Source organism: Anser brachyrhynchus (assembly GCF_964034855.1).
Source record: "Anser brachyrhynchus genome assembly, chromosome: 12".
In the NCBI taxonomy this organism is placed as follows: Eukaryota; Metazoa; Chordata; class Aves; order Anseriformes; family Anatidae; genus Anser; species Anser brachyrhynchus.
This window is the reverse complement of record NC_137707.1, coordinates 9,802,781-9,830,609: the sequence shown is the minus strand read 5'-3', so window position 1 is coordinate 9,830,609 and position 27,829 is coordinate 9,802,781. Positions and strand designations below refer to the sequence as shown.

Below are 27,829 nucleotides of genomic sequence, written 5' to 3'. Positions count from 1 at the left end.
GGGCGGAGGCGCTGCCGGGGCTGCCCGGGCGCCGCCTGATCGCGTCGCGGCCGCGGCTGCGGGCGGTTGCGCGGCCGCGTGGGGCAGCGCCGGGCCGGGCAGGGCGCAGCCGGGAGCGGGGGGCGGCGGCGGCGGCACCGGGCGGTGGCGGCAGCAGCGGCGGGCGGGCCGGGGAGAGGGAGGAGCGGGGTCCTCGGCGCGCCCGGCTGAGGTCACTCTTTGTGGCTGCGGCTCGCAAGATGGCGCCCGTGCTGGTGGAGAAGAAGCTGCTGGGGCCGGACGGGCCCGGCGGCGCCGAGCTGCCCAGCGAGGAGGAGGAAGGGCAGAACCTGTGGTAAGCCCCCGGCCGAGGGAGGGGGGCACGCGCGCGTCCTTCGTGCCCCGCCAGCCGGGCGTCCCGTGCCTGTCACGGCGGGGTCCCCCTGCCCCGCGGCGCCGCCCCGGCCCTCCTGCGGCGGGCGGGAGCCCCGAGCCTCGGCTGTGGCGGAGCCCCGAGCCCCGGCCGTGGCGGAGCGAAGCCCGCAGCCCGCTGACAGGAGCTTCCCGGCCCGGTGGGGGAACAGGGCCGGCGGGGATGGGGGCAGAGCCGGGGGTTGGGTCGTGGCGCACGGCGGGTTGCGGGATGGGGCCTGGGGGATTCGATGTGTTGCTTTTCAGTCAGTTATCTGTTTAAAAAGAAAAAGAAATGCGTGTGAAATGCAGTAATGGATTGTGGGAAGAGTTAGTCATCAGCTGGGAAGTAATGCTGAGCAGTAACGTGAGCTCTTCTGCGGGAGAGCAGCTTCAGGAGGCTTCAGTGCCCGTGCTCTAGGTGCTGTAAAAGCTTTCCTCAAAAAGGTGGCACGCTTCTGGGGAGGCTTTTTATTAAAATGAACTCAAATCTTTACCTGTAACAAGCCTAGTTTGTAAATAGAATGAATGTGACTGGATTGGTCCGCGTAGATCTGCTGAGCTCATCAGCGCTGTCAGACGAGCGGTGCGTGCTGGTGCCTGTGTGCAGTGTGTGCCTGTCAGCCTAACGAGGACGATGCTCTTTTTCTAGGTCTTCGATACTGAGTGAAGTTTCTACCCGGTCGAGATCTAAATTGCCCTCAGGCAAAAATATTCTTGTTTTTGGTAAGTAGCACATGCAAGCATGAGGATTTTCGTTTTTTGGTAGAAGCAAAGCACGTCGAAAACAATGATGCGAACAAATTGACGTATCATTTTGTTAAAATTAGCTTATGTAATGTGATCTATGGCATTCTTGTCTTCAGGCTGGTGGATTTATTTTCTTTCTGGTTTATCCTGTTAGTTTTATAAGATATATTTAAATAAATGAAATGTAATACTGAACAATGAAGTGCTTCTTTCTTATTGTTGTGGTATAAGCTGTTGGATTCCGCTAGAACGCTTAGAAGAGTATAGTAAGTGTGGTCCAAAAATGCACAAGAACACTTCTGATTTCTTAAGTGTGTTTTGAAAGTCTTTTCTACAAAGTTAATTCTGAAACTTTTTTTTTCTTTTTCTTTTCCTGTACAAACTTACTGGCAGGTGATGATGGTTCTGGTAAAACCACGCTTATGGCTAAAATACAGGGAGCGGAGCACGGCAAAAAAGGAAGAGGACTGGAATACTTATATCTAAATATTCACGATGAAGACAGGGATGGTAAGTTTATTTTGTATGTAATCTTTTTTACAATAATAGCTGACTTGCTTTTTTATAGTTCTGGTTTCATCAGTGTATTTTGGGTTACGCCCGAGTACCTAGTTCCAGAATTATTGACTATGTTTTATAAACTATATCACTTTCTTAAGTGAAATGCATTTTATGTTTGGACTAGTTTCTCCTTTTTGTCTGTTTCACACTTCCCCTATGCAAGAGGCAAAAGTACACTTGAGCTATTGATATAGCTCAGGATCCATCTACTTTTAGGGTAGATGCATTTCCTGATGTTGGCTTACTAGGAGATACATTGTCATTTCATACAACTGCTTTATAGTTACAGGAAAAAAGTGATACATCGTCAGAATTTTGGTTGTTTTTTTGTTGTTGTTTTCTTGAAGGGACAATGAGTGGCATTTCGGTTAATTGTAACTGCATCATTTTGTTAGAATTGAATGAAGAATAGAATTAGGATTTTATTTTCTCAGAATGGAGCTTGTTTCTTTGTCCCTTGTATTTCTTTTTGTTACTGTTAATGATAGGTCTTTTCTAGTAGGTGGGAGGCAAGATACAAGCAGGTCTAACAATGAGAATACTGTTAGGATATTAGGTTAGAGACAGGAAGAAATGAAGAGTGGGCTAATTATCCTCACTCCTGAATCTTCCTCTGCCTATCTCATTTTGGGCAAAATGCTGGATCTCTTCATGATAGTTTCCTTCCCCCAAAACTGGGAATGATGGTCTTCCAACTTGTGACCTTCTGATTTTCCAGTGCTGAAGAGGAAAGCAATGATGGTGTTTCATCCATCTTTCCTGAAGAAAGATGAACTGGGTAGATCCTAGAATGGTATTTTGGAAATGGAAATGTACTGCATAAGTGATTAAGTACCATATGTGTCTGGTTGTTATGGAGATTGGTCCTGTGCTCCTGTGGTAATAAACTGTCTTCAGATACTAAGTTAGGCACCATTAGTACATGAGCACAGTGCCTGTATCTTCAGTGGCCACCTGATCTTGCAGTTCCTAAAAATCTTTTGTGGTGTAATTTTCAGTGTTGAGGCTGTTCTTCACTTTTTGAGGTTCTTATTTTAAGTGCTTTCTCCCTGTGTATAATTTTCTTTAGTACTGCGTAAATAGTTCAGGGTGAAAAGCCTACCGTTAGGGGTGTTACGATAGCTTGTGGCATCAAGCTTCTTGCAGCTTCAAAGGAGATGGTATTGCAAGCAGGCGATTGCCAGGTGTGCTATTCTTACTGGTGCTGTTAAACCTCAAGTATGTCTCCACTCTGGAACTCTTTTGGGTCTGTTTGTGAGTATCTGTAAGTGATAAGTATTTGATGTGATTACGTGAAGCTTGTCATAAGAACTCTGGCACCAGTAGCAGGAAAAAATGAGACCTTTTAGTTTATCAGACTCAGCTGCAGAATTCAGGTCTTTGCGCATCCCTTTAATGGTTGTGTTAGGATCTAATAATATCTGCCTCTTTCCTTTTTGTCTCATTGGTGTCATCAGCAAGCAAAATAAATAGCAAAGTAGGTCAGGACCTCCTGGCAGGCAGAGTTAACGCTGACTTCTCTAGGACACACTTGGTTTTGTTCTTTAAACTTGTTACATGCTTTAGGTGTGTGCAGTCAGACACAGATGTGGGAACAACGCCTATATAACTGTTCCACAGTTCTTGGAAGTCATAAAAAATTGAAGATAGGTATTCAGGAGCTTACTATCATACACGCATTTTTGAGGGTATCTGCTTTTTATTATACCCCATTCTCTTTGAGACCAGCAAACCATGAGGATTTCCATGGGTGTCAAGCCAACCCTGGCAGATGAAACTAGTGGAATAGTGGAGTCAAGATCTTGTCAGCTTCTTTCCCAGATGCTGGAAGACTTCTTTGCTTTTTACCTTTTTTCTCTTCATTTCAGAAGAGTTTATTCTTTCCAGGGAAAATAGTTTGGACATAGTGCCAAGTTATCTACCTCCCTTTGGAAGTCTTAAGGGAAATCTTCTGTGTTGCTTCGTATTTTTACCTCTCCCCCTCCCTTTCCTGTCTCCCTCATTAAGGGATATTTGAATCTGGCTCCTCCTTCGTCCTACACTTAAAGTAGTCGCAGAGTTACTACTTCATGCTGGGTCACACAGGGTGCATAATTGAGTTTCCTTTTTGTCTTTTCCACTAAGAAAAGTTAAACAAATCTAATGAAAGTTAAATTTATAAAAAATGCTTTTTTTTTTAAGGACGTCTGTGCCTGATACAGGTGTCCACTGACTTCTTGTTTTCACCGTCACTGCCTGTTTCTTGGCAGTGCCTCACAGCTAGCTTGGATGCCAAGATGCATGTCACCACTACCTCGGTAATTAGCTGGTTCAGTTCTGTTTCTGCCAGATGTTAGTCGTTCAATGTAACGTGCACTACTTTGGTCCCTAGGTCTCAGGATAACTTAGAATAAGTCCACTACTGAATCTCTGCCTGAAAAATCTTCTCCTTAGGGTACTATCCCCAGTTGTGCCTAGGCTAAGGCATTTGTTCAAGACGAGGCTCGGGGACGCCTGACAAGCAATCCTGAGAGAGAGAGGATTCTCCTAGATCATTAGCCTCAGGTACAATATCTTTGGAGAGTATGGCTTCTACATACATGACACCTTAGTTCATCTGGATGAAAGCACTTAGAGCGCTAACTGTAGAATTAACTTAGAACATTTAATAACCTTGGAGCTCAGGCCCTAGATTCCTCTGTTGGTGGAGTTTCCCAGGGATGTGCTAAGTCTGAATTTTTTGCCTTACTTTATGATGAGCAGATGTCTTGTGTCTGTGCTTGCTTTTGAGAGCTGAGAGTCTTAATTGGTAGGATATAAAGGGGGGCTCTGCATCATTTTCTTACAGGATATGTTTTTCTAGAGTAGCTTTCAGAGTGTCTTAGAGTCAAAGTGAGGATGTGCAGCAGGAGAGTGCGGCAAACTATACGAACCGTTGAGGTGGCTTGTTTGGTAGCAGTGAGGTATCAGCTAGCAGGCGATTATAAACACCGTGGAGGTTTTTGAGTTGGACTGCCTCAGATTACAAATGTAATACAGTTGGCTCTGGCTGTACCAAACATGCGGGTGAGGTACAGCCATTCTGTTGTGGCGCTCCTCCTTGTAAGAAAATCAAGTAGTCTTGTTTCTTTGCCTCAGGTTTGGACTGGCCTCAGTCACACCATGCACACGTTCCAGTTGAACTGGTTGTTCCGGAGTGAGCCAAGTGCTGATGGTACACTGGTTTCTAATGGGAGACTTTTTTTTTTGTCATCATCTTTAAAGTCATTCTCTTGAAAATGATTTTTTCACCATTTTGCTTCTCTTTATGGCTTGGATAAGGGATATGATACTTAATTACCACCGTTACGTTTTGAATAAATACAGAAGATGTAGTTGCAGTTCACAGAATCAACCATCTACAGCAAAATTCATCAGAGATGAAAAACGCTTCTCAGGGCTCAAGGGATAAGGTATTGACAGGATTTAAAATGTAATCTTGGCAGCTATTTTAATAGTCTTTAGTTAGCAACACCTGTTATTCCAACAGGATCTGATAATTGTTTACTCTGTTTCGGTATCTCATGTCACAAGCGTTACGAAAGGTCCAGTTAACATTTGCATCGGATGACTAATTGGGAGCTTGACGCGGTGCTGACAAAGTTGAATTTGCCGTGAAGTCCTTGCCAAATTGTGAACAAGCAGTACTGTATTTTTAAGTGTTTAATATTCATAGCAAATGTAAATGCCAATCCATACCTGATGGTTGCCTTTCCTTGTAAGAAAGGAGGAAACCTTTCATTTTCCTATGAAGCTGTCTTTAACAGACAATCAAAAAAGAACCATTGTGTACTGTGAGTGTTAGGCTTTAGGCTTGCAGTCACCCTGGCAGATGGATTTCATCTGAGCGGTAATTCTGCTGTGTGTTCTAGTTCTACTTAACATCTGGAATAGAGTGGAAATTAAACCCTTAAATTGGACAGAGGTGTTTAGTAAACAAAACCTTTGTAACCTTTAGAATCTGGCTTAAAAAAGTGACTTAAAATCAGTGAATTAAGGGGTTTGTTAATTTTTGTTGCTTATTAAAATGTGAAAGTCTTCCCTGTGACTCACACAACAGGAGAAGCTATGACAGTGATATCGAGAGTTGTAAATTTTCATAGGTTGTAGATAGACTTAAGTTAGTTCTTTAAAACTTAGCATATTTGCTCCAAGAAGGCACTGTGCTATCAAATGTCTATTAATAACCTGTAGCTCATGGAAAGCCCAAGGACTTGTTGTCCACTGGTAGATTTTTGCTTCTGGGAATGCACAAAAAGGTGCAGGGATAAGAGTCCTGCAGAGATGGTTAATGTACTGTTGTGTTTGTGCTCACGTTGTGTTCTAGCTTCCCTCCTTCTTTTCCAAACTTTTGCCAGACTTTCCTTCAGTCTTTAGAAGCCTTCCAACAGCTTTCAGTTCGTGCATCCAGTGCTGTGAGAATCCTTGCTGGTATCAGTGAGGTGGTCTGCTGCAGTGGGCGGGAGGAGGAGGAAGGAGAAAATAATTGCTGCATGGTGTATTTCTTAAGTACACAGTAATGATTTTAACTGTTTACTGCAAACAATAGCATTGAAGTGCACAATTGGAAGTTAGATATTTAAGTTAAAAACATATTTTTGGCCTATTTGGTGATGACTGATGTTTGAATAACTTAGGATACTCTAGCAGTACTTAAGTAGGAGCATAACAGAGATGCTAAAGGAAGATTGCCCACGTACAGCATCTTGATGTAATCTGGGCTGCTCAGTAATGTTGTTGAAGACCTTATTAGCAAGGGTTGTATGTGTATTTCTGTGCTCGTTTCTCCTTCTAATCTCTTTAGTCAAATTTTTGCCTTTTTCTAGAGACAGTGTTTTTGATCCTGATGGGTTCTTATGTTGTGACATGATTCTTAAGTTAGGACAGCCACAGAGACTGGATGTATTGTGTGAAGTTGAGAGGTTTGGAGCACATGACAGGGAAATACAGGGTGCAACAAATTGGAGGAAAAAAACAACCCTGCAGGCCCTGCAGCAATTTTGAAAATCTGTAGTCTTCAGTGATGGGTTTGCTGATCTAGTGCATAATATTTCATAATTCACTTCTCATCTGTAATACTTTTGGAGACCTGTGGTTCTCTCTGGACAACTGTAAGAGAATGGAGAGTATTTTGGAAGAGATAATAGGATGAGCCTAGTGGATAGAAACAAAGGGAGTTGTTTGGTTTTTTTTTTTGAGGAGAAGGCTTTTGAGGATAATATAATTAATGTTTTTTTTAATTTGAGTAGAATTGTTTATCCATAGTGCCTGAAACATCGTTCCTAGATGATGCTCCATTTTCATTTTTTTCTTTTATTGCCAAAGTTCATGTTTGGGTCAAAAATTCTCATGCCAGCTGTCTGTTCCAGCTGATTATTTCCCCTTGCATTTCAACAAAAACTCTTCAGTCACTATCAAAATGCTGTGGGGAGAAACACAAAAACTAAAAAACAAATCTTTGGTCTAGTACTAATTCTACAAAGAGGCTATAAGTAGAGGGCAATGTTAAGTCATTGTGAATTAGGAGCATATAGCACAGCTTTAAAGTTTGGTAGGCTTTATGTTTATCCCGTGTTCGGATCCTCCTACGCCTGTGCTAGAAACCAAAGCTGCTTATTGCTTGTATCTTGTTTGCAGCTTATTTCTGTTGTAAGATGTCTTCAGTATGTTAAAACAGTGTCTGAGGGACCCTTAGGGCTTTCCAGCTGAGCTCAGCTATACTGTAACTCCCTTTGGAACTTGGAGTTACATTTGTGATATGTGTATCCTTGATTTACTTGTAATATCCCTGTTTAAATTGAGGAGTGCTGTGCAGTATCTAGAAACTGTTGTGTCATCTGTCAATAAGAAAAGCCAAAAAACAGAAGTTACAAAAGTTAAAAAGATTCTGAACCAAGAAGAGTCCTCTTAAATGGAAGCATCTGCCAACTAATTTGGGCATTTATATATGCACCTGTGTTAAAAGGTAAACCATCAAGATCTGCTGCTAGCTGGGCTCTGGTCTTTGAGTTAACACTGATGCACACTCCTGTTTGCTTACAGACTAGCAAAGCAACAAGCTGGCATCAATTGAGCTTCAACTGTGCCTTTTCTTTTCAGATCATACCCGCTGTAACGTTTGGATTCTGGATGGAGACTTATACCATAAAGGGCTATTGAAGTTTGCTGTTTCTGCAGAATCCCTGCAAGACACCATAGTGGTCTTTGTCGCAGATATGTCTAGACCGTGGACTGTTATGGAGTCTTTACAGAAGTGGGCCAGTGTCTTGCAAGAACATATTGATAAGCTGAAAATTCCTCCTGAGGAGATGAGAGACATGGAACAGAAGTGTAAGTGTTTGTGCATCCGTACATTCTTGCCCCTCTTTCATTTTTTTTTAAACTAGCTTCTGCCGCTTTCTTTTGTAATGATAAATTTCTTCAAATTATCGTTTCGAGAGTGAGCTGGGTAAGAATTGCAATGACAACTCAAATTTGAATAGACTGTTAGGCATTAAAAGAACTCTAATGATTTTGCTATGCTAACAAAAATTCAGGTGGATTAATTTTCTATATTCCTTGCAAAAATGAGATTTTGATGATTTAATTTTTAAAAGGCCATTTCTTAAGCTAGCTATATAGAATCACAATCTTAAAAGTAGTGACAAAGTTCAATAGCAAAGTGAATGGTTTGCTTTACTGTGGTATCCCAGCCAGGTCTCATTTCCTACTGTACTTGTCTTCCGGTAGGTCTTGTTGCCCTTGCTTTTCATGGGCCTCAGACCATGATCCTGGTACATCTCACTCTTGCCTTTCCTACCCTGTGACACTAGGAATGTTGTATAAATTAGGCTTCTTTCCTGGCATATCTGTGGCAGGAAAGAATTTGGCACTAGCAAGCAGTTGCTGCTGCAGTATTATTTTTTGCAGCTTCTTTTCTTTTCTAAAATAGTGTTGAGAGTTTTTAGGGAGTTCTTTTTTCTGTATCCATATTGAATTACTCTAAAGTAAATTCCTTCAGTGGAAAGTCCTTAGCAACATGTTCCTTTTTCAACTCAATTATACATTCAGACTGGTTACGGGTGCTTGTTACTTTTTTTTTTTTTTTTCCTTCAGGGTTGGTTCCTGGCTGCACTGCAGTGTTTAAACCTTGCAAATACTGTCTAGTGGCTTCCTTAGATTCACTTTAGGGAGCAGTGTAATCTGTTTGGCATGTGGGCATTCAGATGTATTTGTATAGCTCATCTCCTTTCTGAATGTTAAATACTGCTTTCCCAAAAGGGTTCTGCCTGCAGCATACTAGTTAAAGTATATACTTAACAATTGAAACCATCTGGGGTTTGATCATCAGGCTATATTTAAAAACAAAACAAATTTTTTTTTTTTTTGAAGGGAAAAAGCATTATTTTGGGGGGAATGGGAGAAAGGCAATTCTGGTCTCAAAATACAGCAGCTAACCTGATTTGCATTTTTAAGAATCACATGAAACTGTATGGCAATCAAAATAAGTCTGGAAGTCTGGAGTTCTTTGTGCATTTCAAATTGAATTTTGAAGAGAAAAAATGTTTTCAGCCTTTGCTACGAATGCCCCATGTGGAGGAGCCAGTTAGAGTTGTGGCGAAGCTTTGGTACCGTGTTTGGAGATCTCAGAAGGCATTCCAGTAGTGCTGTCTTGGAGATTTCTAACTGGAAGGACCTTAGAAATTACTAGTTTCTCATGCTCTTTAATAGAGTTGAGGGAAAAGGAAATTTTGGGATTTGTTTTACACACTTGTAGGGCTCTGCTGCCATCGTATGGCTGAGCGGTGAACTTCAGTCCAATATCGTGCAGGTAGAACAGGGGCCGCCTAAATGTCTTCTCTCCCAAAATTCCCTCATGCTTCTTTTCGTAGTCACTGTGCAGGACAGTTGTATTATCTCTAGTGCATGTCTTTTAACTTCTTGCAGAACTTAAAGGCCAGATGTGTGCTCAGAACTTTGGCCACCATAACTTGTAATTCTTTTAACAGCAAATTGTGCCCAAGAAATCCCTGTTTTAGTTGTGGCCATATTAGCATAGCTGCCTTGAGAATATAATGCACACATGCCTGAAGAACGCTTTGTGACTATAGTCCTCAAAAAAGTCTATGTCAGCAAAGTTTTCCTTACTAAAATTCTCCTGCCTGTGCTTTCTGAGATATGCTGACACAAAGTGGAGAATCTGCTGTGTAGCAATAGCCCAATATGGAAAAAAAAGGGATGATGAAGCACAGCTGTAAAGCAGGCAATCAAAACACTGGGACAGGGTGCAGAGTGAAGAGATGTGTTAAATTCGTGCCAGTAAAGCCCCAGTGCAGCATAACACTACATGAAGGCACGTATGTGTTTCTTGATTTCAGCTTATATGACCGTATGTTCTTATGCTCGATTCTAGACTTAAATTGGGCATGTAGCCCAAGCTGCATGTTTTCAGCACTCCCACTAGTTGCTGCACTCCTCAGCTGAAGTGATCAGTAGTTCTTGTTGACTGCAGGGAAACATTTTCAAGTATCCATGTGAAGTGTTGCTAGGTTCTTTCTCCATCACTAGGATGTTATTACCGGCTTCCAGAAAACCTTCTGTTAGCTCACCATTCCTGATGGAGTTGAACTTTGGACTGCTTGTCTTTACTTTCAAGGTTTTTGTGGCCTTTCTCCACCCAGCCTTTTGTCTTGTGTTTGCACGAGTCAGTATCTTGTGATAAGTGTTCAGTATCTCGTGATACTGACTCCTGGCTTTGCTGGGTGGATGACGCTGGCCTCCATCTGGTTCATGGGAAGCCCTTCCTTTGTGTTAAAGAGCATCCAGAATGGGAGACACCACACCTATATGGAAGTAACAGGCTGCCTTGAAAGAAATTGTTTCTTTCTGAATTATTTTAAGTGTACAAAGAACTTGTCTGCATGCGCTCCTATCACTGAGCTGCTCTGCGGAAATGCCTTGCTAAAAGCTTTGCTAGTGTGGATTTAAACTATGTCAATTCCAATGTTCTAACTTAAGTCATATTCTAATTCTGATAAATCACTGCTTAAACAATACATTACATTATTTAAGGGAAGGTCTGTGTTTTGCTTCCGTACTTACGTCAGCCCAGCAGAAAAACAACTGACAAAAATTAGGAAGTGCAGAAATGAAATATACTTGTAAAAAGGCTGTTACGTTATTCAAGATACTTGTATTCAAAGCCAAAGGCTTGAAACACAATAATGTTTATCTGAGAGTTAAATAGTGTCCCCTGCTCAGGCTGAATTAGTCTTTTGTGCCTTTTTTGTGTCTTAAATACAGCTGAAGGAGTTGTTAAGCTAAAGCTAACGTGGAGTATGTGAAGGAGAAAATATTTATAGCTTACTTTAAAGAAGGGAGGAACAAAGGGTTTATTTGATCTGTTTGGGTGCATGATGAACTTCAGGTCCGTTAAAAGTCTTGTAGTGGAGATCAAGTGAGGAAGTAACGGTAATGGGAGGTAAGGAGAAAAAGTATTAAATGTCTGTGAGGCAGATACGCTGTAGGAGAAATTATCTTGTATTTCTCCTAGAAATCGTTGCTGAGAGGTAGTCTGGTAGCACTTGTGATGCAGGTTTACTTGGCTTTAACCAGGCTAAATGTTGAATGGGACTTGGGATTGAACGAGAGTCTTGAAAAGTTGTTCAAGAGCCTGTCGCTAGCTGGCATGTGAACCACTTGAAGTAGTTGAGCACAGAAGCAAGATCCAGCAGTTCGAGCTTTGCAGTACTGCTTTTTCCTGCTCTCAGCTGTACTTCCTTGCTCAGCAGATGCCCTCGGTAAGTGGAGCTGGGCGTGTATTCCGTAGCCATTCCAGCTGCCGGTGAGGGATGAATGCCAGCCCGCTGCCTTGCTGCCAGCACAGCAGCAGTCGCCTCCACGGAGCGGTTTTGTTCCCTCGTGCGTGGTTCTGCAGGGAGAGAGAGGCACAGCCTTGCTGGTTGCAGCTCTGCGATGGTGATGGTGGTGTTGGGCTGCGAGGGAAGAGCCGAGAGCCTCAGCGTCAGGGGTGCTGCTGGTGTCCTGAGTGATTGCCTGTATCACGGGATCAGCCGTAGTTTTCAGGGGAGGCTTTTCCTTCCCAAACTTGAGGGGTTTTATATGACTAAATAGCTTTGTAAACATTTGTTTTTCTCCTTTGTTGTGACCAAAGTTAAGCAAGCTAATATTGTCTGATTATAAAGCAGTAGTAAATTGAGACCAGTATTGCCAAATATTCTCTCACATCTGATGAAGGCAATGAGGTCTGTCTGAATGATTGCAGGGAACATAAATGGTACTCTGTGAACTGCTGAAATAGACTTGTTTTCAGTAGTTTTTGTTTGTTTGTTTTCTTACCTTAGCTAGGAGCAATCTGCTTGGTTGAGTAATGAAATGAAAACTTTTTTATCCTTTTCTCCTGAAGTGCTTTGGAATTAACCAGCTTTCTGTGATGGTCAATGAGCACATTTAATGTGCAGCATATACATGGGAGTTTACATTTCCAGTTGCTGAGTGTGAGCCAATGCTAGAGGAAAACATCTCTTTAAAAGCATTGTGGTTTCTTCTCCACCAGAAGGCACTGCCTCCCCAGCTTTAAAAGTAATTGCATTCAGTGTTTGGTTTTGTTGTGTTTTTTTTTTTTTTAGTTGGTTCCTGGGAGGTACTGAATTGATGGTTGAAGTAGAGGTCCATATTCAAAGTTTTTTTTTAAGCTTTGCTCTGGACTTGAGTTCTTTTGCTTCCCACAATGATGACACAATTTGATGTTTCTGATGAAAACTGTAGGTTGTACAGCTTTGAACAGAATTGTTTTTTCTGCTTTGTGTTTCCTTCCACATCCCGTTCTGTTGCAGAAATGTTCCTTATTTTGAAAAGGTGCGATGACCTCATACTGCAGGCTCTGCATTACAAACTTCTGAGGCTGTACCGGTTCCCAAACCTCAGATGTATCGGATGGCCCTGTCACGTGGCTGCATGTACCGAACAACAGTCTCTTTGTGAATGTGCCGGAGATTCGGAGCTCTTACCAAGAGTTTTCCTCACTTTACATGCAGTCTGCTCTCACCATAGCTCTGGTGACACTCTGTGCAATAAAGGTGCCTTCACAGGAGCAAGTCATGGAGCTTTGTGTGCCCCTGTGCTGCATGCTCCCCACGGCTGAGGCAGGAGGCAGCTTCAGGTGCGGCTGGGGTGCGAGGCAGCACCTTCAGGATGCACTGTGCCGGGGCAGGTTTGCTTGGGCTCTGGCTTTTATCCTCAAAACGGACATTTGGGGAGTAAGTTGTAGCCCAGCTTTGATAAAGGAATGTGTGGGTCCCAGTGTGCCTCCAAAATGGTGATAATACTATTTCTTAGTCACTTCAGTGTTTAATAGTATTTGCTATTACTGGAACATTCATCCACGAAATGGAAACAGAGAACACATCTGATTTTCTCTGGACTCCGTGGTAGTTTTGCAGAATGTCTTTTCAGATAGCATTTACAAGTCACTGAGTATGTATTTATGCAGCGTATATTTTATATTTCTAGCATTCGACTCCTGTAACAGAAACGTAAACCGAGTAGTAGTTTCTAAGGTTAGTACAGTACAAGTGGCTGTTTCAGCTTGGTGTTTTCTGTGCCCGTTTACATTTTCATCATGCTTTCTTCTTGCAAGACCAGATGCAAATTGCAGTGAGTATAGGTTAGGTTGCTAAGCTAAATTTACATTTTCTTTGGGAACTCAACTATGATGAAATGCATCGAACGGAGGAATGTGCATTTGTGTATACCATAGCTCTTGCAGCTAGTTTTGCTGATTTGTAATGGCCCCAAATTGCGTTTGATTTACCTTGTTGTAAGTTCTGGGGGAAGAGAGCTGTGTTCGAAGGGGCAACCAGGCTTGAGCTTGCATTTTGTAGAGATTTCTAGTTAGGAATAGATAAAATTATTTTAGGTCATATTAATTCTGTTTTTTTTTTTTTTTTAAAGAACTAGTTCCTTTGTTTTGTCTCACAAGTATCTCTATCTTTACAGTTATAAAGGAGTTTCAAGAGTATGTAGAACCTGAAGAAGGCTACCAAGGATCACCGCAGAGAAGAGGCCCTTCTGGCCAAGAGGATGAAAATGTTTCTTTACCGCTTGGAGAAAATGTGCTGACTCACAACCTCGGTATTCCTGTGCTGGTAGTTTGTACAAAAGTAAGTTTCTAGTTCTGTTTGCCACTGTGGAGAAGTTTAATTACTCGACCTTTAGAGCGTCTGCTTTATACAGACATGCTGAATTAATTCTAGATTTCTTTTAAAAGTAAGTTTCTGATGTCAGTGTCTATTTTTAATTTTGCAGAAGGGTAATAACCTTATTTAGTTGTATGATAATTACTTTATAATTTGTTTTATTGTTGGCATTTTAGAACAAAAGGATTAGTGTAAATGTTTATGAAATATTAAGGAAAATGTAGAGATGTGCTGGAATTAAATGGATTTTTTTTATCCCTTTCTTCCAGTGTGATGCAGTGAGTGTACTAGAGAAGGAACATGATTACAGAGAAGAACACTTTGACTTCATTCAGTCACACATTCGTCGATTCTGCTTACAGTGTATCCTTTACTGTAAAGAGATTTACTGAAATCTGGGAGCAAAAAAATAATGTTCTAGTGTTTAATTGCGCATAAAATCAATCTGAGAAATTGCACTTCAGAATAGCTTGGTATTTAGTTATTTATTAAGTAGCATTTGTTGTCTTAGAAATGCTTGAAGGTGTATAAAATTACAGTTTTGAAATCATGCATGGGATTTTGAGCTTTTCTTCTTTTATGAAAGATTTGTCTTACGTTTTGTAAGTTTTTTTTTCTTTTTTTGGGTGGGGTTGGGGTTTTCTTTTTTTGTGTGTGTGTTTTTTTTCCTTCTGTTGTTGCTTGTTGGTTTTCCTTCAGAACTTGTAGTTTTTAAGAGCCTGGGAGAGTAGGTAACTTCTGTGTATGTCCCCCCTTCGTTTCCCCAAATGCTAAATGGCTATAGCTTTTGCATTTAATTACTTCTCAAATATAGCTCTAGTAGATACGTGACCATTAGGCCTCTGTTTTAAAAGTACTAATGTCATTTGAAACCTGTATCTTACATGTTTTTCCTTAAATAAGTAATCAGATGGAGCTGCCTTGATTTATACATCGGTTAAGGAGGAAAAGAACCTTGATCTGTTGTATAAGTACATTGTACATAAAACATACGGTTTTCAGTTTACCACACCTGCCTTAGTGGTAGAAAAGGATGCAGTTTTTATGTAAGTCCATTGTAAAAAAACAATCTGAAAGCATATTGGTCATATTGAACTCTACACATAGATGAAGGATCTGCATCAATTACTTTGGTGTGTTATGTTTTTAGGCTGGAAATTGAATGTGAAATGCTATGCTAAATTTAACTTAGGTACTTTAAACGAGTATCTTTGTTTTCTTATTTTTCTGATGAGCAGCAGGTCCACCTTGCAAAACTAGCCTTTGAAAATAATATTCAAAGAAATAAATGAGTTTTTAGGGGTTGCTGGTTTTAGCCATTTTTCATGTATGTGATATACTTCTAAATACCTCTTTTCATTATTTATTCTTAGTCTTGTTTTAAACTGAAGTGACTGACTAAGTCTTTTGAGGGACTTCAGCACATACCTATTGTACTTCCAGCAAATCAGAAGTATCTTTTACATGCACCAGCTTTTGATTTTGTTACTTTGGATAAAAAATATGTGGAGTATACAGGCTGGTTCTGAAAAGAAAAATAAACAAACCTGAATGGTTTGTAATGTTCAAAATCATTTTATGTGAGTATTCTGAAGCCCTGGATTAAGTAAGTGTAGTGCATATTACTTGAGAATTCAGCTGAGAATTAGGGTTGACCTTGGCTAAGACTGCCTTGTTCAGGTAGCAGGCAGTAAACGATTGGTCTCTGTAGACATACTTTCTGTGGCTCAAAAGGCAAAGTTTTCCTTCAATTCTTTTTATAGACCTGCTGGTTGGGACAATGAAAAGAAAATTGCAATTCTACATGAAAACTTCACAACAGTGAAACCAGAAGATGCATATGAAGACTTCATTGTAAAACCTCCTGTAAGAAAGGTAGGAAAGGTTGAACTTTTCCTTCCACTGTCCCCTGACAAATAAGTTATTAACAGCCATTCAGGCAAACAGTACAATGTTGAAAAACTCTAAATCTAATTTTTTTCTTTATCCAAATGTGTAAAACATCAGGCTTTCATTTTCCACTAGCTTAAGATACTGCAAGCAAACACTGAAGTCATTCACTCTAGTGAATCAAAGGCAGTCCAAAAATATCCATTTCACATGAACCTTTCTGGATGTGCCGTGCAAAAATGCTTTTTGAAAACAGAATACTGTTTTAAGGCTTCAGCAGTTTACACATACAGACATGTAATTGAGGCTATCATGTAGAGGCAAACCTTGTAAAAGAAGAAAGCATATCACTAGCATTACATTATTAATGACAATTCTTCATGTAGGGCAAGAGCAGAAAGTAATCCATGTAAATTCCCTGTATTGTTAATTTTGTTAGAATGGTCACATAGGAGCAGTTTGTGTAAAATGGATAATAAGGAAAATTGTAAATTAAATTGTATTCTGGTCTGCATTGTAAAGTTTATTTTACAGTGTTCCTACCTAAAGTTTCTAGCTCAAGTGGCAGTGTTTGGAAAAGGGAGAAGATAATTGAAGCTTTATATGAAAGCTGATTGTAACTCATGACACCTGTAGGAACTTGTGATTGCATCAATCATTAAAATTGATAAGGTCTGTGTAATGCTTTTGGGAGCTGAGGGATTGAATCTGGGGCCTTATGGATAAGATAATACCAAGTATTTGAAGAAATGCTAATGAGATTAAAAAATAAATTTGTAAAGATAAATATGGGTACTTACCAAGTGCTCACCTTCTGAGGAGAATTCCCACAGGCTGACTTCCATGCTAGTCTACTGCATTCACTTAAAATACTTTTTCAATTGCAGCCTCTTCAGTGCTACTACTCTTATGTGTGAAGGGAGTTACAAATATTTTAAGGAATAGTGTTAAACATTTGCTTATCTTTCTTTGCTATTGATTGTCAAGCCAGAAAATGTTACAGTAATTCCAGTTTCTGTTTCTAATAAGAGAAATATTTTTCTCAACAGTTAGTCCATGATAAAGAGCTGGCAGCAGAAGACGAACAAGTATTTCTTATGAAGCAACAGGTAAAAATGGAAGATTTAAAAAAAATAAAAAGGAAAAAAAATCCTTACTAATAAGATTTTACTTGAAGTTCTCCATTGATGCCTTCAGTTTTCCATTCCTTGTTTACTTAACGAGACAACAGCTTCTCAGTTTCTCACATTTGAATGTGATTGTGAAATAATCATTTTATGCATACAATTAGAAAATATAACCACTCGTCTTGGCAAACTTTAAGGATGATCAGAGCAGAAATCATTTATAATCCAAAGGAGAAGAGTAAGAAAATGATTTGAAATTTCACAACATATATAGGTTGATCTGTAAAATACAAATACTTGAAAAACATCTTAGCATTGCAGTTTTCTTAGAGTTGGGGGCTTGAAAGACTTTAAGGAGTCAAATTTGTCCATGCTGTATCTTGTTATTTTCTTATGTTTATAACAACTGCTCTATTTTTCAAAAACAAACAAACAAACAAAAAAAAAAACAAGAAAACCACACCCTAACAACAGTTTTCTATGTAGTTGATTATAAATATCATAGAGTTTGCAGACTTGAGTGTCTATGGTTCTGGCTTGTAGTTCTGAAATGGCTGTGTAAGAAAAAGGACTGAGGCATGTTTTTTCTTTATAACTAGTGGTATTTCCTCTAGTAGTAAAGTTTGGAAGTATATAAATATCAAAGAGGAAGTCTGTAAATATCAGAAAAGTGAATGATGAAATAAATCAAGGGTTAGTCAGCTTCACTGTATTTTATTCCTCTGTAGTTTCTGGAAAATAATTAAAATTCTTAATATGTTGTTTTTGCAGTCATTCCTTGCCAAACAGCCAGCAACGCCTACAAGAGCATCAGTAAGTAGATCCAAGAGAAGAGTAGGAGGTGTTTTGTTCCTTTCTAGGGAAAAGGGAATGATTCTAACATGCAGAAGCTCATTTTATAAATGTAACACGTAATTACAGATACATAATCTTTCCAAACAGTGGAAAAATCAAAAATATATGTCGATATTTTATGATGTTGCTTAAAAATTACTTCATTCTAACTCACTGTGGAAACGTAAAAATATCTGATGATTTTTGAACTGAAAATTTCCTACGCTGATTCTTTCTCTTAGTGGAGGCACATGACCAAAATAGCCTGTGTTGATATTTATACATTTTTTCTCCATTGGCACACTAAGTGCCAATACAAAGGTTAAAAAAGTAATTTGTACACAATGTTGCATTTACTTGATGTAACTAGTCTGTTTAATTAAGTGATTTGGAATTTTTTAAGGAATCTCCTGCAAGAGGGCCTGCAGGATCCCCAAGAACTCAAGGCAGAGCTGGACCCGCCAATGTACCCAGTGCCTCACCAATAACGTCAGTTAAGAAGCCAGATCCAAATATTAAAAGTATGAATAAGCATTTTACTTTTTTTTCATGTGTTGTTTCCCTTAGAAGAAACACTCCTCTTTTGCAGAAGGACTTTGGAATTTATTTACTAATGGTATAGTGTCAATTTAATAACAAGAATGAATTTACAGCATAGATTCAGTTTTTTTTGGTTTTATTCTTTGTCGTTCATGTAACTTGAAGTAGAGTTTTGTTATTATCAAGCAGTGGGACAGAGTTGAAATACATTAATTGTTTACATTGCCTAAATACATTTATTGTATGAATCAGTTGGACTATTAGTGGAGACTGCTTTAAACCCCACAGAGGTTTATACGTCACATACTTTATTCTGGAATGCACAATGAGACCCGTTCTTCTACTAAATCCTCTCCAGAATGTTATTTTCTCTAGTACCTGAAATAACTTGGAAATTGAACCCCTTCCCCTCCTTCAGCACTAAGATGGGAATTCCCCATTGTTGACTGGTTCCTTTCCTCATAAGATAGAGTTCTGCATTATTGAATGTTTTTTTCTCTGCATTAAGGAAGTAGGTAGGACAAAAATTTGTTTTGAATTATGCACTTTAGTACCACAGTTCACTTACAATGGATAACTTACTCATCCATTTCCAGATCATGGCATTGCTCTGTAACTAAGTTCTGGTTTATGAAAATCAGTGCAGCATGAAAGACTGCTCTAAAATTTCTGTGCAGTTTATTTTTAAATGGACTTGCAAATCTATAAGTTGCACCTAGATGTTTTATACTTTGTTTCTTGGCTTTCTACATTTAGAAGAAGCAAGTGCATACAAATGTTTAACTTAACATTTTGTGTCCCTCCATCCCAGAAGAGCAGTAATGTGTTTTCAGTCATCTCTGACTTGGCCAAAGAAAGCAGAAGGACTAGTGTCCTAAAACTGAGCAAGGGAGAGACTTTCCTGTATCTGAGGTTTATTTCCTTGATTGGTAAGGGTGTTACATGTATATGGAAAAGTAAGTTCTATCATTAACCAGCATTAACTATTCTGTCATGTTTATGTTTGGTTTTTTTTTGTTTAGATAATGCTGCAAGTGAAGGTGTTTTGGCAAGTTTCTTTAACAGTCTCTTGAGCAAAAAGACTGGCTCTCCTGGAAGTCCTGGTGCTGGAGGAGTGCAAAGTACAGCAAAGAAATCAGGTATCGGATCTCTTACTGCAGGCTGTTTCTGTATTTTTAATACTTTATTTGGTCCTCATTGGTCTAAATGTGTCTATCTTTTAAGCTGTTCAGTTAAGTGGCAGAGCTTGACAGATGATACGATGCCAAAATGTGCAGTCTCTTAAAGGATTAGATTACTGCAACTCCATGACTCATGGCTTCTGTTAAACTTGCTATAATTCAGTACTCTGAGTGAAATTGTACTGCTGGGATAGAAATGACATCTGATTCTTGATTGTATTCAAAAGATGCTAATATTTTACATCAGAATTCCTTGCCTTCCTGACACTTAACTGCTACTTGAAAGAAATGTGTTATATTGGGTTCAGCTTGTAGTTTCCAGTCAAATTACTGAAATCTCTCCAGAGTTCAAGTTTAAACAAATTGTTTGTTGTGGCAGCTTGAGGTTATTCTGTTGTTAATTATCTAGTATTTTATTGTGATCCAACACAACTGATAACTGATTTAGTGGATTTGTTGTGCGTGTGATTGTACTCTATGACATATTTACTGAAGAGCAATTACACTATTTTAGGTGGAAATAAGAGAAACCATCAGAACACTATGTAGAAAATTAAGTGCTCTAAAGTGTATGGTTGTTCCACCCAATGTTAGAAATTCACTTCTTTGTTGATTACTTAGCTGTTTCTTTTCAGTATTGGCATTCCCATCACCACTTATATTCAGGAGCTTATTTCCAGAATTATTTCAGTACTAAGTTATTGGTAGATATTCTACTTCAGATCCCAGACTTGTGAAATTATGTGAAATTTAAAAAGAAAATTTATGCCAGACAGTGAGGATGTAACTATTAAGAGGTCCTGAAACTATCCATGGAGAAGAAAAGGATTTTTTTTTTAATTGGGAAGAGTTTTACATGACATTTCATACACTGAAAGCTCAAAAAATGGCTAGAATTTGACTTACGGTAAGTCTATTGTGTTTTTTTTCCCCTCCATTTATAATGAATTTTCTAAATCTCCTAAATAAATCTTATTAAATTTGTTTACTAAAAAAGTAATGATAAAATATTTTTGTGTTATATTCTCACTTTATTTACTTAATATAATTTTATCTACGTTACAAATACATTAATTACATTCTGCCTGAAGCTAGAGAGCCCTCTCATTTAAACACTGAAAGGTACCTCCCGCTTCATCCAGAGCAGCATCATGTTCTTAATTACTGCACTGTCAAATTAATCCTACTTCTATAAAAACAGTTAGACATAATGGTTAGGGGTTATTTCATCCATGTTCTTTTCTTAAAGCAGAATCAGTTACGAAGTTCCTGACTGGTGATTAAAAAGAAAAGAAACAAACTTAGAAATAATAGATGTAATGTCATCTATCCAGAAAGTCTATTCCAGTTCTTATTTTTTTTGTCTTATAGTCAGTATCTCTTTATCTCAGCACTGTTTGTCTTGTTCAAGGGAGACAGAGATCAGTGTATCCCATCTTTCTTTGCAGCAGTCTTCTGAATATTTAAAAACTGTTAATATTTGTCCTGTGACTCTGTCTGGACCACAAAAATAGACTTCTGTCAGCCGTTCCTCATAGGGCATATCTATGGCACTGATAAGTCTTACTGTTCTGTGGACTGCCTACTCAGAAGATCTGTTTCTTTCGGTGCTCAGAGATGAATACAGTGCTTCAGACAAGGCTTTGTCAGCCCTAAGTAGGGGTAACTTAATCTGTCTTAGATGTTGTGCTCCTGTTTAGACATCTCAGCGTGATGCTAGGATTTTTTGTCTGTATGATAATAATCAGGATTTGTTAAAACAATACAGCAAGTTTAATATGATTTCTGCCTCCTAATCAGATGTTTGATAGTCTGTATCAAATGACCTTAGTATTTCCAAAGGCACTATTTTTTGCTTCATCATTATTTTGCGTTCTGTTATTATACACAGCTTTGACAATTTATCTAAATAAGTTTTTACCTCCAGTCCTGTCATTCGGAGTTTTTTGTAGAGTCTTTGAGCACGCTTGCCAGCATATCTGATAAATTCAACAGTTGGACAGGGTAGATTGCTGTTTAAAAATAGTGAGTAGTAATATGGGTAATTAGTGGGTTATTTTATGGATTTGTAGTTCATTTTTTATGAAATATCAAGACTTCTTTTTTCTAGTTCATTTACATGAAGATTGTGTGAGACGGTATCAACTATTCTCCCTTTTCCACAGGAGCTGTTATCCTATGATAGAAAGAAATCTTGATTGGCTTGACACAGCTTGTTGGTAACAGATCCATGTTATTGTTGTGCTGCTAGGCTGTTTGTAAGCATCTAAAACGTCATTGCAGTTTCTGGAAAAATACTAGAGTAAAAACTAACTAGTCTGTAATGGGCTCTCATCTTGCAGTCTTCTAGAACACCCTGTGTGTTTCAAGAGTTTTCAAAGATGACTAATGGCTATGTGTAGTTTTCTCTTGCCAGCATTAACTTCTAATTTAAATAGATTATTCCTCTCCTGAGACATCTAGAGAGAGCAGTCATATCAGTTCTTAACTTTTTTGTTTTGTTAGACTAAATTAGACAACTTATCCTCTAGCCTTCTGTTAAAAGTTGATCTCTTTTCTCTGCTGGTTTCTTCTTCATTAATTGCCATCATTGGCTTATTTTTCTCCAACATGAGTGGTTAGAATTTTATGCAGCACTGCAGATAAATTTCATTGTAGTGCCTGCTGCAGCACCTCTCTTTCTTTGCTGAAAGTACATCTGAATGATCTCAAGATTGCGGTTGGCTTTTCTTGGCTGTATCAAGCTGGCAGCTTGCACTCGTCCCCTGACTTTCTGAACAGAACAATCGACTTTAACTCACAAGAGAATATGCCTGGTCCTTGTCAGCTGATGTTCTCACATCTTATATTCAACTATGATATAATTAAGCAGTACTGAGAAGGTAAGCACTCCTTTGTATCTGAAAAGCTCTCATTGAGTTTATAAGGCACCCGGTGCTGGTGATAAGATTACTTGCTCTTTTGTGGAGGAGTTGAGGAGGATATGAATTGTGGGATTAGGAAGTCTTATTTACGGCAGCCTCTTCTATGTGAATAAATGTACTGAAATGATCTTTGTGGAGATTTTAAGTGCCTAACCTAAACTCTTTAAAGAGCTCTAAAATTTCAGAAGGTTGCTGCTGAAAATATTTTGCTTGAAGGAAACCATTCGTTTCTCCCACAGCTATGAGTATCTTGTGGTTGGAATTTTGAGATTACTGTAGGTTGAGGGAGACGTTATGGATTTCAACGTACTGGTCAGCCTAACTGATTGGTTTATGAAATCTCAACTCTTACATGAGAGAACTCTCAAATGCTGTGTCATGTCTGTTTCCATGCTGTGCAACTTCACGTGTCCAGTATGCTTTTATGTTGCTGGAGTGTCTGTTTCCATGTGTAAACCTTGATAACTCAAAAAGCTTCACATGATAGGTACTGTGCTGGATTTTTTTTTCCTCATGGACTTGTTGGTATAAAAAGTTACTTTATTTGTATATACAAGGAGGTACTTCCACATTCTAAAGTTGCATTTACCCTTCCTGTGCAAAAGATGAAGAACTAGGGTTCTTAGATCTCACTCCACTCTGGAAAGGAAAATGCATACAATTGTATAGCACAGATCTAATTGACTAAGGCCACTACCATCTTGGACAATACTCTTGTAGGGAAAGTGAGAGCAAATATCAATTTAATTTATAATGGAGAGTAAATTTTCATTTTCTTAATCACAACTGTATATTTCTTCTCCTTTGAAAAGTGACCACTTCTGGTGGCGGTAAAGGGGAGTATGTGAACCTACATGTCACTGAGTAGCTTAGCTATGGTTTACATGTCTAATATGAGGTAGTTGCAGGACACAGCTGCTTGGTATTATTTTGGAAAATTAAGAATTCGGTTCATTTGGCATAAAAATGCCACAGTTTATGTTTAAACCTACTTTTGTCTGAGAGGGTTTTGTTTTTTTTCCTGATTCAAGGTGCTCTTAGTCTACAAAGAAAGTTTTTTGTATTATAAATTATAAATATGTTATAGTTAATTTACTAATTTATTAATTTTGTTTATTTAGTAATGCTTTGAATAGATGCTATTAAGAATACCGTGGCTTAGGATTAGTATTTAAATCTAAAACCTTTACAGTGATTAAAGGTAGCCTTTTAACTTAGTTATGTCTTTGTACTTTGGAAAAAACGCTTAAATCTCTTAACAGTCAAATCTTGCCTTCCTAATGTTTTCAGCATGTACCCTGGAAAAAATCCACCTAATATTTCACACACATTTGAACTAGAAAACAGATGCTTGTTAAATTCTTTGGCTATGTAAGGAAGCTGTACATAGTTATATAATCTACTTTTTGTCTAAAAATATAGATTTTTAATCTTAAATGCTTGTATGCTTTGAGCATTAGAATATAATGTTCCAATTTTAGTGATTAATTTGTCTGTGGGTTTATAATTTTCAGAATGAGGGAATTTAAACTGTAGTTCAGTTGGAGAATTGTTAAAAAGCTTTGAGTCTAATATAAAAATGTAAGAAACGTTGTTCCATGAAATACTTCAGTGTGTCTGGTTTCAATTGAAGAAGTCCTTTGAAATGATGGCTCTGAGATATTAAATGAATATGCAATTCATGTCCCCCTTTTTAAGGGAAACATTGTCTGCAGACATAAAAGAGTTGTTTAATACTGAAACACAGCAAGTATGACCAAACAAATGTGATTTTTGTAGCAGGTGTCCTACATACCTCAGAGAGCTTGTGGTTAAAATCTGGGTTGAAATAAACTCCTTGCAGTGTGTACTAATAATAGAATTGTATACAGTTGATTTTTATAGAAAAGTCTATATGTGGTTGTTTTTAAAATGTCAGTTGCTCTAAAGTATGTCACAGATATTTTGATGCTTCATGTTTTTGTATAATTCAGCATTTTGTCTCCTTAAAGTGAATCAAATCTTAGTATATCAGTTTTTATCTAGCTACTGCATGGCATTTAGTCAGGCTCTGTTCTTGGGTAGGTAGGGAAATAACAAGCAATTAAATAATATATTGACATTGAAAAATGAGTTTATCAATAGTTGTACTCATCAGTAAGAATATTTCATTGAAATGAGATTGCTTTAACCTTGCCTTTTTTTCTTTTTAGGACAAAAAACAGTTTTGACAAATGTTCAAGAGGAATTGGATAGGATGACTCGCAAGCCAGACTCTATGGTAACAACAAACTCTCCTCCAACAGAGAATGAAGCTTGATAGCGCTTAAAGATGCATATGTAAATGACCAAATAACTATGTATATTGATCTGATAAGACCAGGAATTTTCTGCTATGGCAGATGCTATCAGTTTTCTTGGGGCAGGGGAAATGAGCTTACTATGTCATTGCCTTGTCCCAGTAAAAAGTGCACATTCAGGAAGTTTGCATATAAAATCCCTCAGTATAAGATAACCATTTAGAGTTTATATAGGGCAATTCTTTTGGTTTTTGGGGTAAGCAGGTGCAGCTGCATTTCCTGTTGTGAAGAGCACAGAGAAGTAAAATGCAGAATTCTTACTAAAATAATACTACTGACTGCACACAAGGCAAGAAAGAGAAATGAAATCTTTCAGAGTTACTGGAATTGGCTACTCATATGTTTGCAAATGCATTAAATACTTGGAAAGGTGGTGGTGGTGGTGTAACAGAAAATTAATTAGGTGAAAGAAGCCTAGGCAGGGAATGGAGCCCTAAAAGGGGAAACAGATTTGGGTCAGTAAGAAACTAGAATGTTGGATTGACTGGAGAGGAGCAATGTTGTTAAATCCTGTGTTTCACATAGGGTAAATAATCACTGTTTTAAAAAGACTACTTTACATTGGAGAATTCCAGGCCAAACACTAAGCATCATGGGAATTTATTCTTGTTATAAGTCTTGTTTTAGTTTAAAAAAAAAAAAAGTCTAAGTGTGGATGCCCTTGCTGGTGTAGCTGACAAAGGGAGAAACTATAACTTGTTTAGATCCAAGTGCCTGGCACAGCGTGTCTTTAGAAGGTGCTTGAACTTATTGTGCACTGTAGTACAAACAGTCACTGTTTGGTTTTATTTTAAAATCGGTAGTTTGGCAATTTGTATTTAATTTTAAGTCCTGTTTTCTGATAGCTTCTGCCTTTTTTTATGCCAAGAGGCTAGCCTATGAAGAATGGTGGGTGACTTACCATTTTCCCAAAATGAAATGTGCTACAGAACACTCAGTATTTTTTTTCTTACTTTTTGTAACTAAATATTAGCTACGAAGCTGAAATTGATTCCTGCCTTAGACCTATGGAAGTTGTTAAAAAAGCTTTCAAGGCCCTTGTTCCAACCACATCTGCTGCAGGTGCAGCCAACTCCAAATCTGAAGGTAACCTAAAAAGCGCGAATGTGTAGATGATGAACATAGTTGATAACTTGTTTTGTATTTTTTTTAATGTAGCATTTCATTTGGAAAGATGGGTTGTGGTTGTCCCCGTTGCTGTAACGGAGCTCTGTCCATGGTCACAAAAAACCATCATTCTATAAAAACAAACAAAACTGCTATGGTTACTGAAATGGCACTTTGATTTTATATACGGTATGCTTGTTTTACATGTACACACTACCATAAATTAAAAATACCAAGCATATTCTGTGCTCTTAATGTTGAAGGGAAAAACCACAATTTGAATTATGCAGAGTTTACTTTTTATTGATATGAACTTGTTGTACTAAATCTGATGTCTGGATATAACTTCCCTAATATATACTGTTACTTAAATATACAGAATTAGTTTGACCACTAACACAGTACTGGATGTTAACTTCAAATCCTGTTATATCAAGAGGCTGTTCTTGTAACTCTGTCTAAGCATTATCTAGGAAGCTAAGAGTATTTACTTGCCTCTTTGACAACCATTAACATAAGCATGTTATTTGTGCCAGTTTTTTGTTGAAAATATTTTTTTACTTTTTTTTTACTTTTTTTTTTTTAAATAAAAGGTATGACCTGAAGTTATACAATTGTCTAGGTAACAGACTAAGAATGTGGATGGCTGGTGGGCTATGTGGATATACTTCCTGGTGTAATGGGTGCCAGTTGCAAGTTACCACACCAGAAGTAATTACACTGTCCTTCTGACACTGAGAACTGAGATTAGAAACTAAAACATCAAAGGCATGGCAGGAAAATTGGAAAAGTGTGTGATTGTAATGGGATAGAGTTTGAAAACCTCAGTCCGAAACTGTATTTTTGTCATCTAACCTGGTAAGCACTTTCTCTAGCAATATGGCTAAAACTTACAATTGAAGTACTTTCTGGTTTTATAAAAAATGTTAAATATATTTAAATTAATCAAAACTGATAATGTATGTTAACCTATCAGCCTTGCAGAAAGATGCTTCTGACAAAACAGAAACAGATTTCCAGTTTCTGATTGCAAGTGAATGCTCCTAGTTTACTGAAAGAGTTATGTAGCATCCTGTGGTTGCCAAAGTCTGTCAACTTTGGTGAGCTGCACAGTTGTTCTTCTGGTGTCTTCAAGCATTGGAACCAAAGGCCAAATTGCAAACAGCCTTTACATTTTCAAGTGGAACTTCATTTTATTTGCGGATACACTTGTATGGTAGACTGTTTAAACTATTATATGACTATATTTATATGCATTATAGTGACTGCATCTACTGTTCATGTTTAAACTAAGAAAACAAAAGATGAAATCATTCAACTTGAAGCAAATATAAAAGTTTAAAGATTGGCCCTCCATAAAAATGCTGTGGTTATGCTGCTTGATTTTAAGTTTGCACTTTTTTTTATTGGCTTTTAAAAAAAAACTGTTTAAACTGAACAGAATTTCGTATTTTATTTAATTTAACTACGTTGAAAGTGACTGCTCTGTACATCATGAACTTAACAATATACATGCTGTAAATGAAAGTTCACTGTCCTGTATACTAAGGGTTTTGTGGTTTTTTTTGTTGGATTTTTTTTTCCACCTTACAATTAGGACTGCAAATGTATGAAACAAACCTTAGTCCAGTTGTATGGCTTTAACCAGGTGCAGTATGCAGTCATGTGGAATCTTGCTTTCTAGTGCTGGCAAAATAAGGACGTCTTTAATTACTGGCTTCAATAAACACGAATCCAGACTGCTTTATGCTGTGATTTTTTTGTTTTTAAGATCACCTCTCTAGAGCTGTTTCTGTGAAGAGGAGAAATAAGTTGGCTTGTATGGTTGTGTTCAGGATGGAAAGTAACTGTAGTTACAGCTTCCTCCTTGGGAGGTCTTGTAGCAGCCTTTGCTAATGCGACTCCTTTCTAGAGTTTAGAGGTTTGCTCACCTTGTGCAAGTAAAGCCAAGTTAGTCTAGCTAGGTTTGTA

The 27,829-nt window shown here is 38.3% G+C and overlaps 1 protein-coding gene across 1 annotated transcript; it reads left to right on the top strand.

Annotated features, from left to right (window-relative positions):
• The first annotated feature begins 92 nt into the window (after positions 1–92).
• On the top strand, positions 93–27,601 carry DYNC1LI2 (dynein cytoplasmic 1 light intermediate chain 2). Its single transcript, XM_080552840.1, has 13 exons — positions 93–334; positions 1,043–1,116; positions 1,534–1,650; positions 7,819–8,049; positions 13,717–13,880; positions 14,186–14,279; positions 14,827–14,962; positions 15,680–15,791; positions 16,856–16,915; positions 17,705–17,746; positions 18,171–18,288; positions 19,330–19,446; positions 24,605–27,601. The coding sequence occupies exons 1-13, from the start codon at positions 240–242 to the stop codon at positions 24,709–24,711; spliced, it is 1,467 nt and encodes a 488-aa protein (XP_080408966.1). The 5' UTR covers positions 93–239; the 3' UTR covers positions 24,712–27,601.
• The last annotated feature ends 228 nt before the right edge of the window (positions 27,602–27,829 follow it).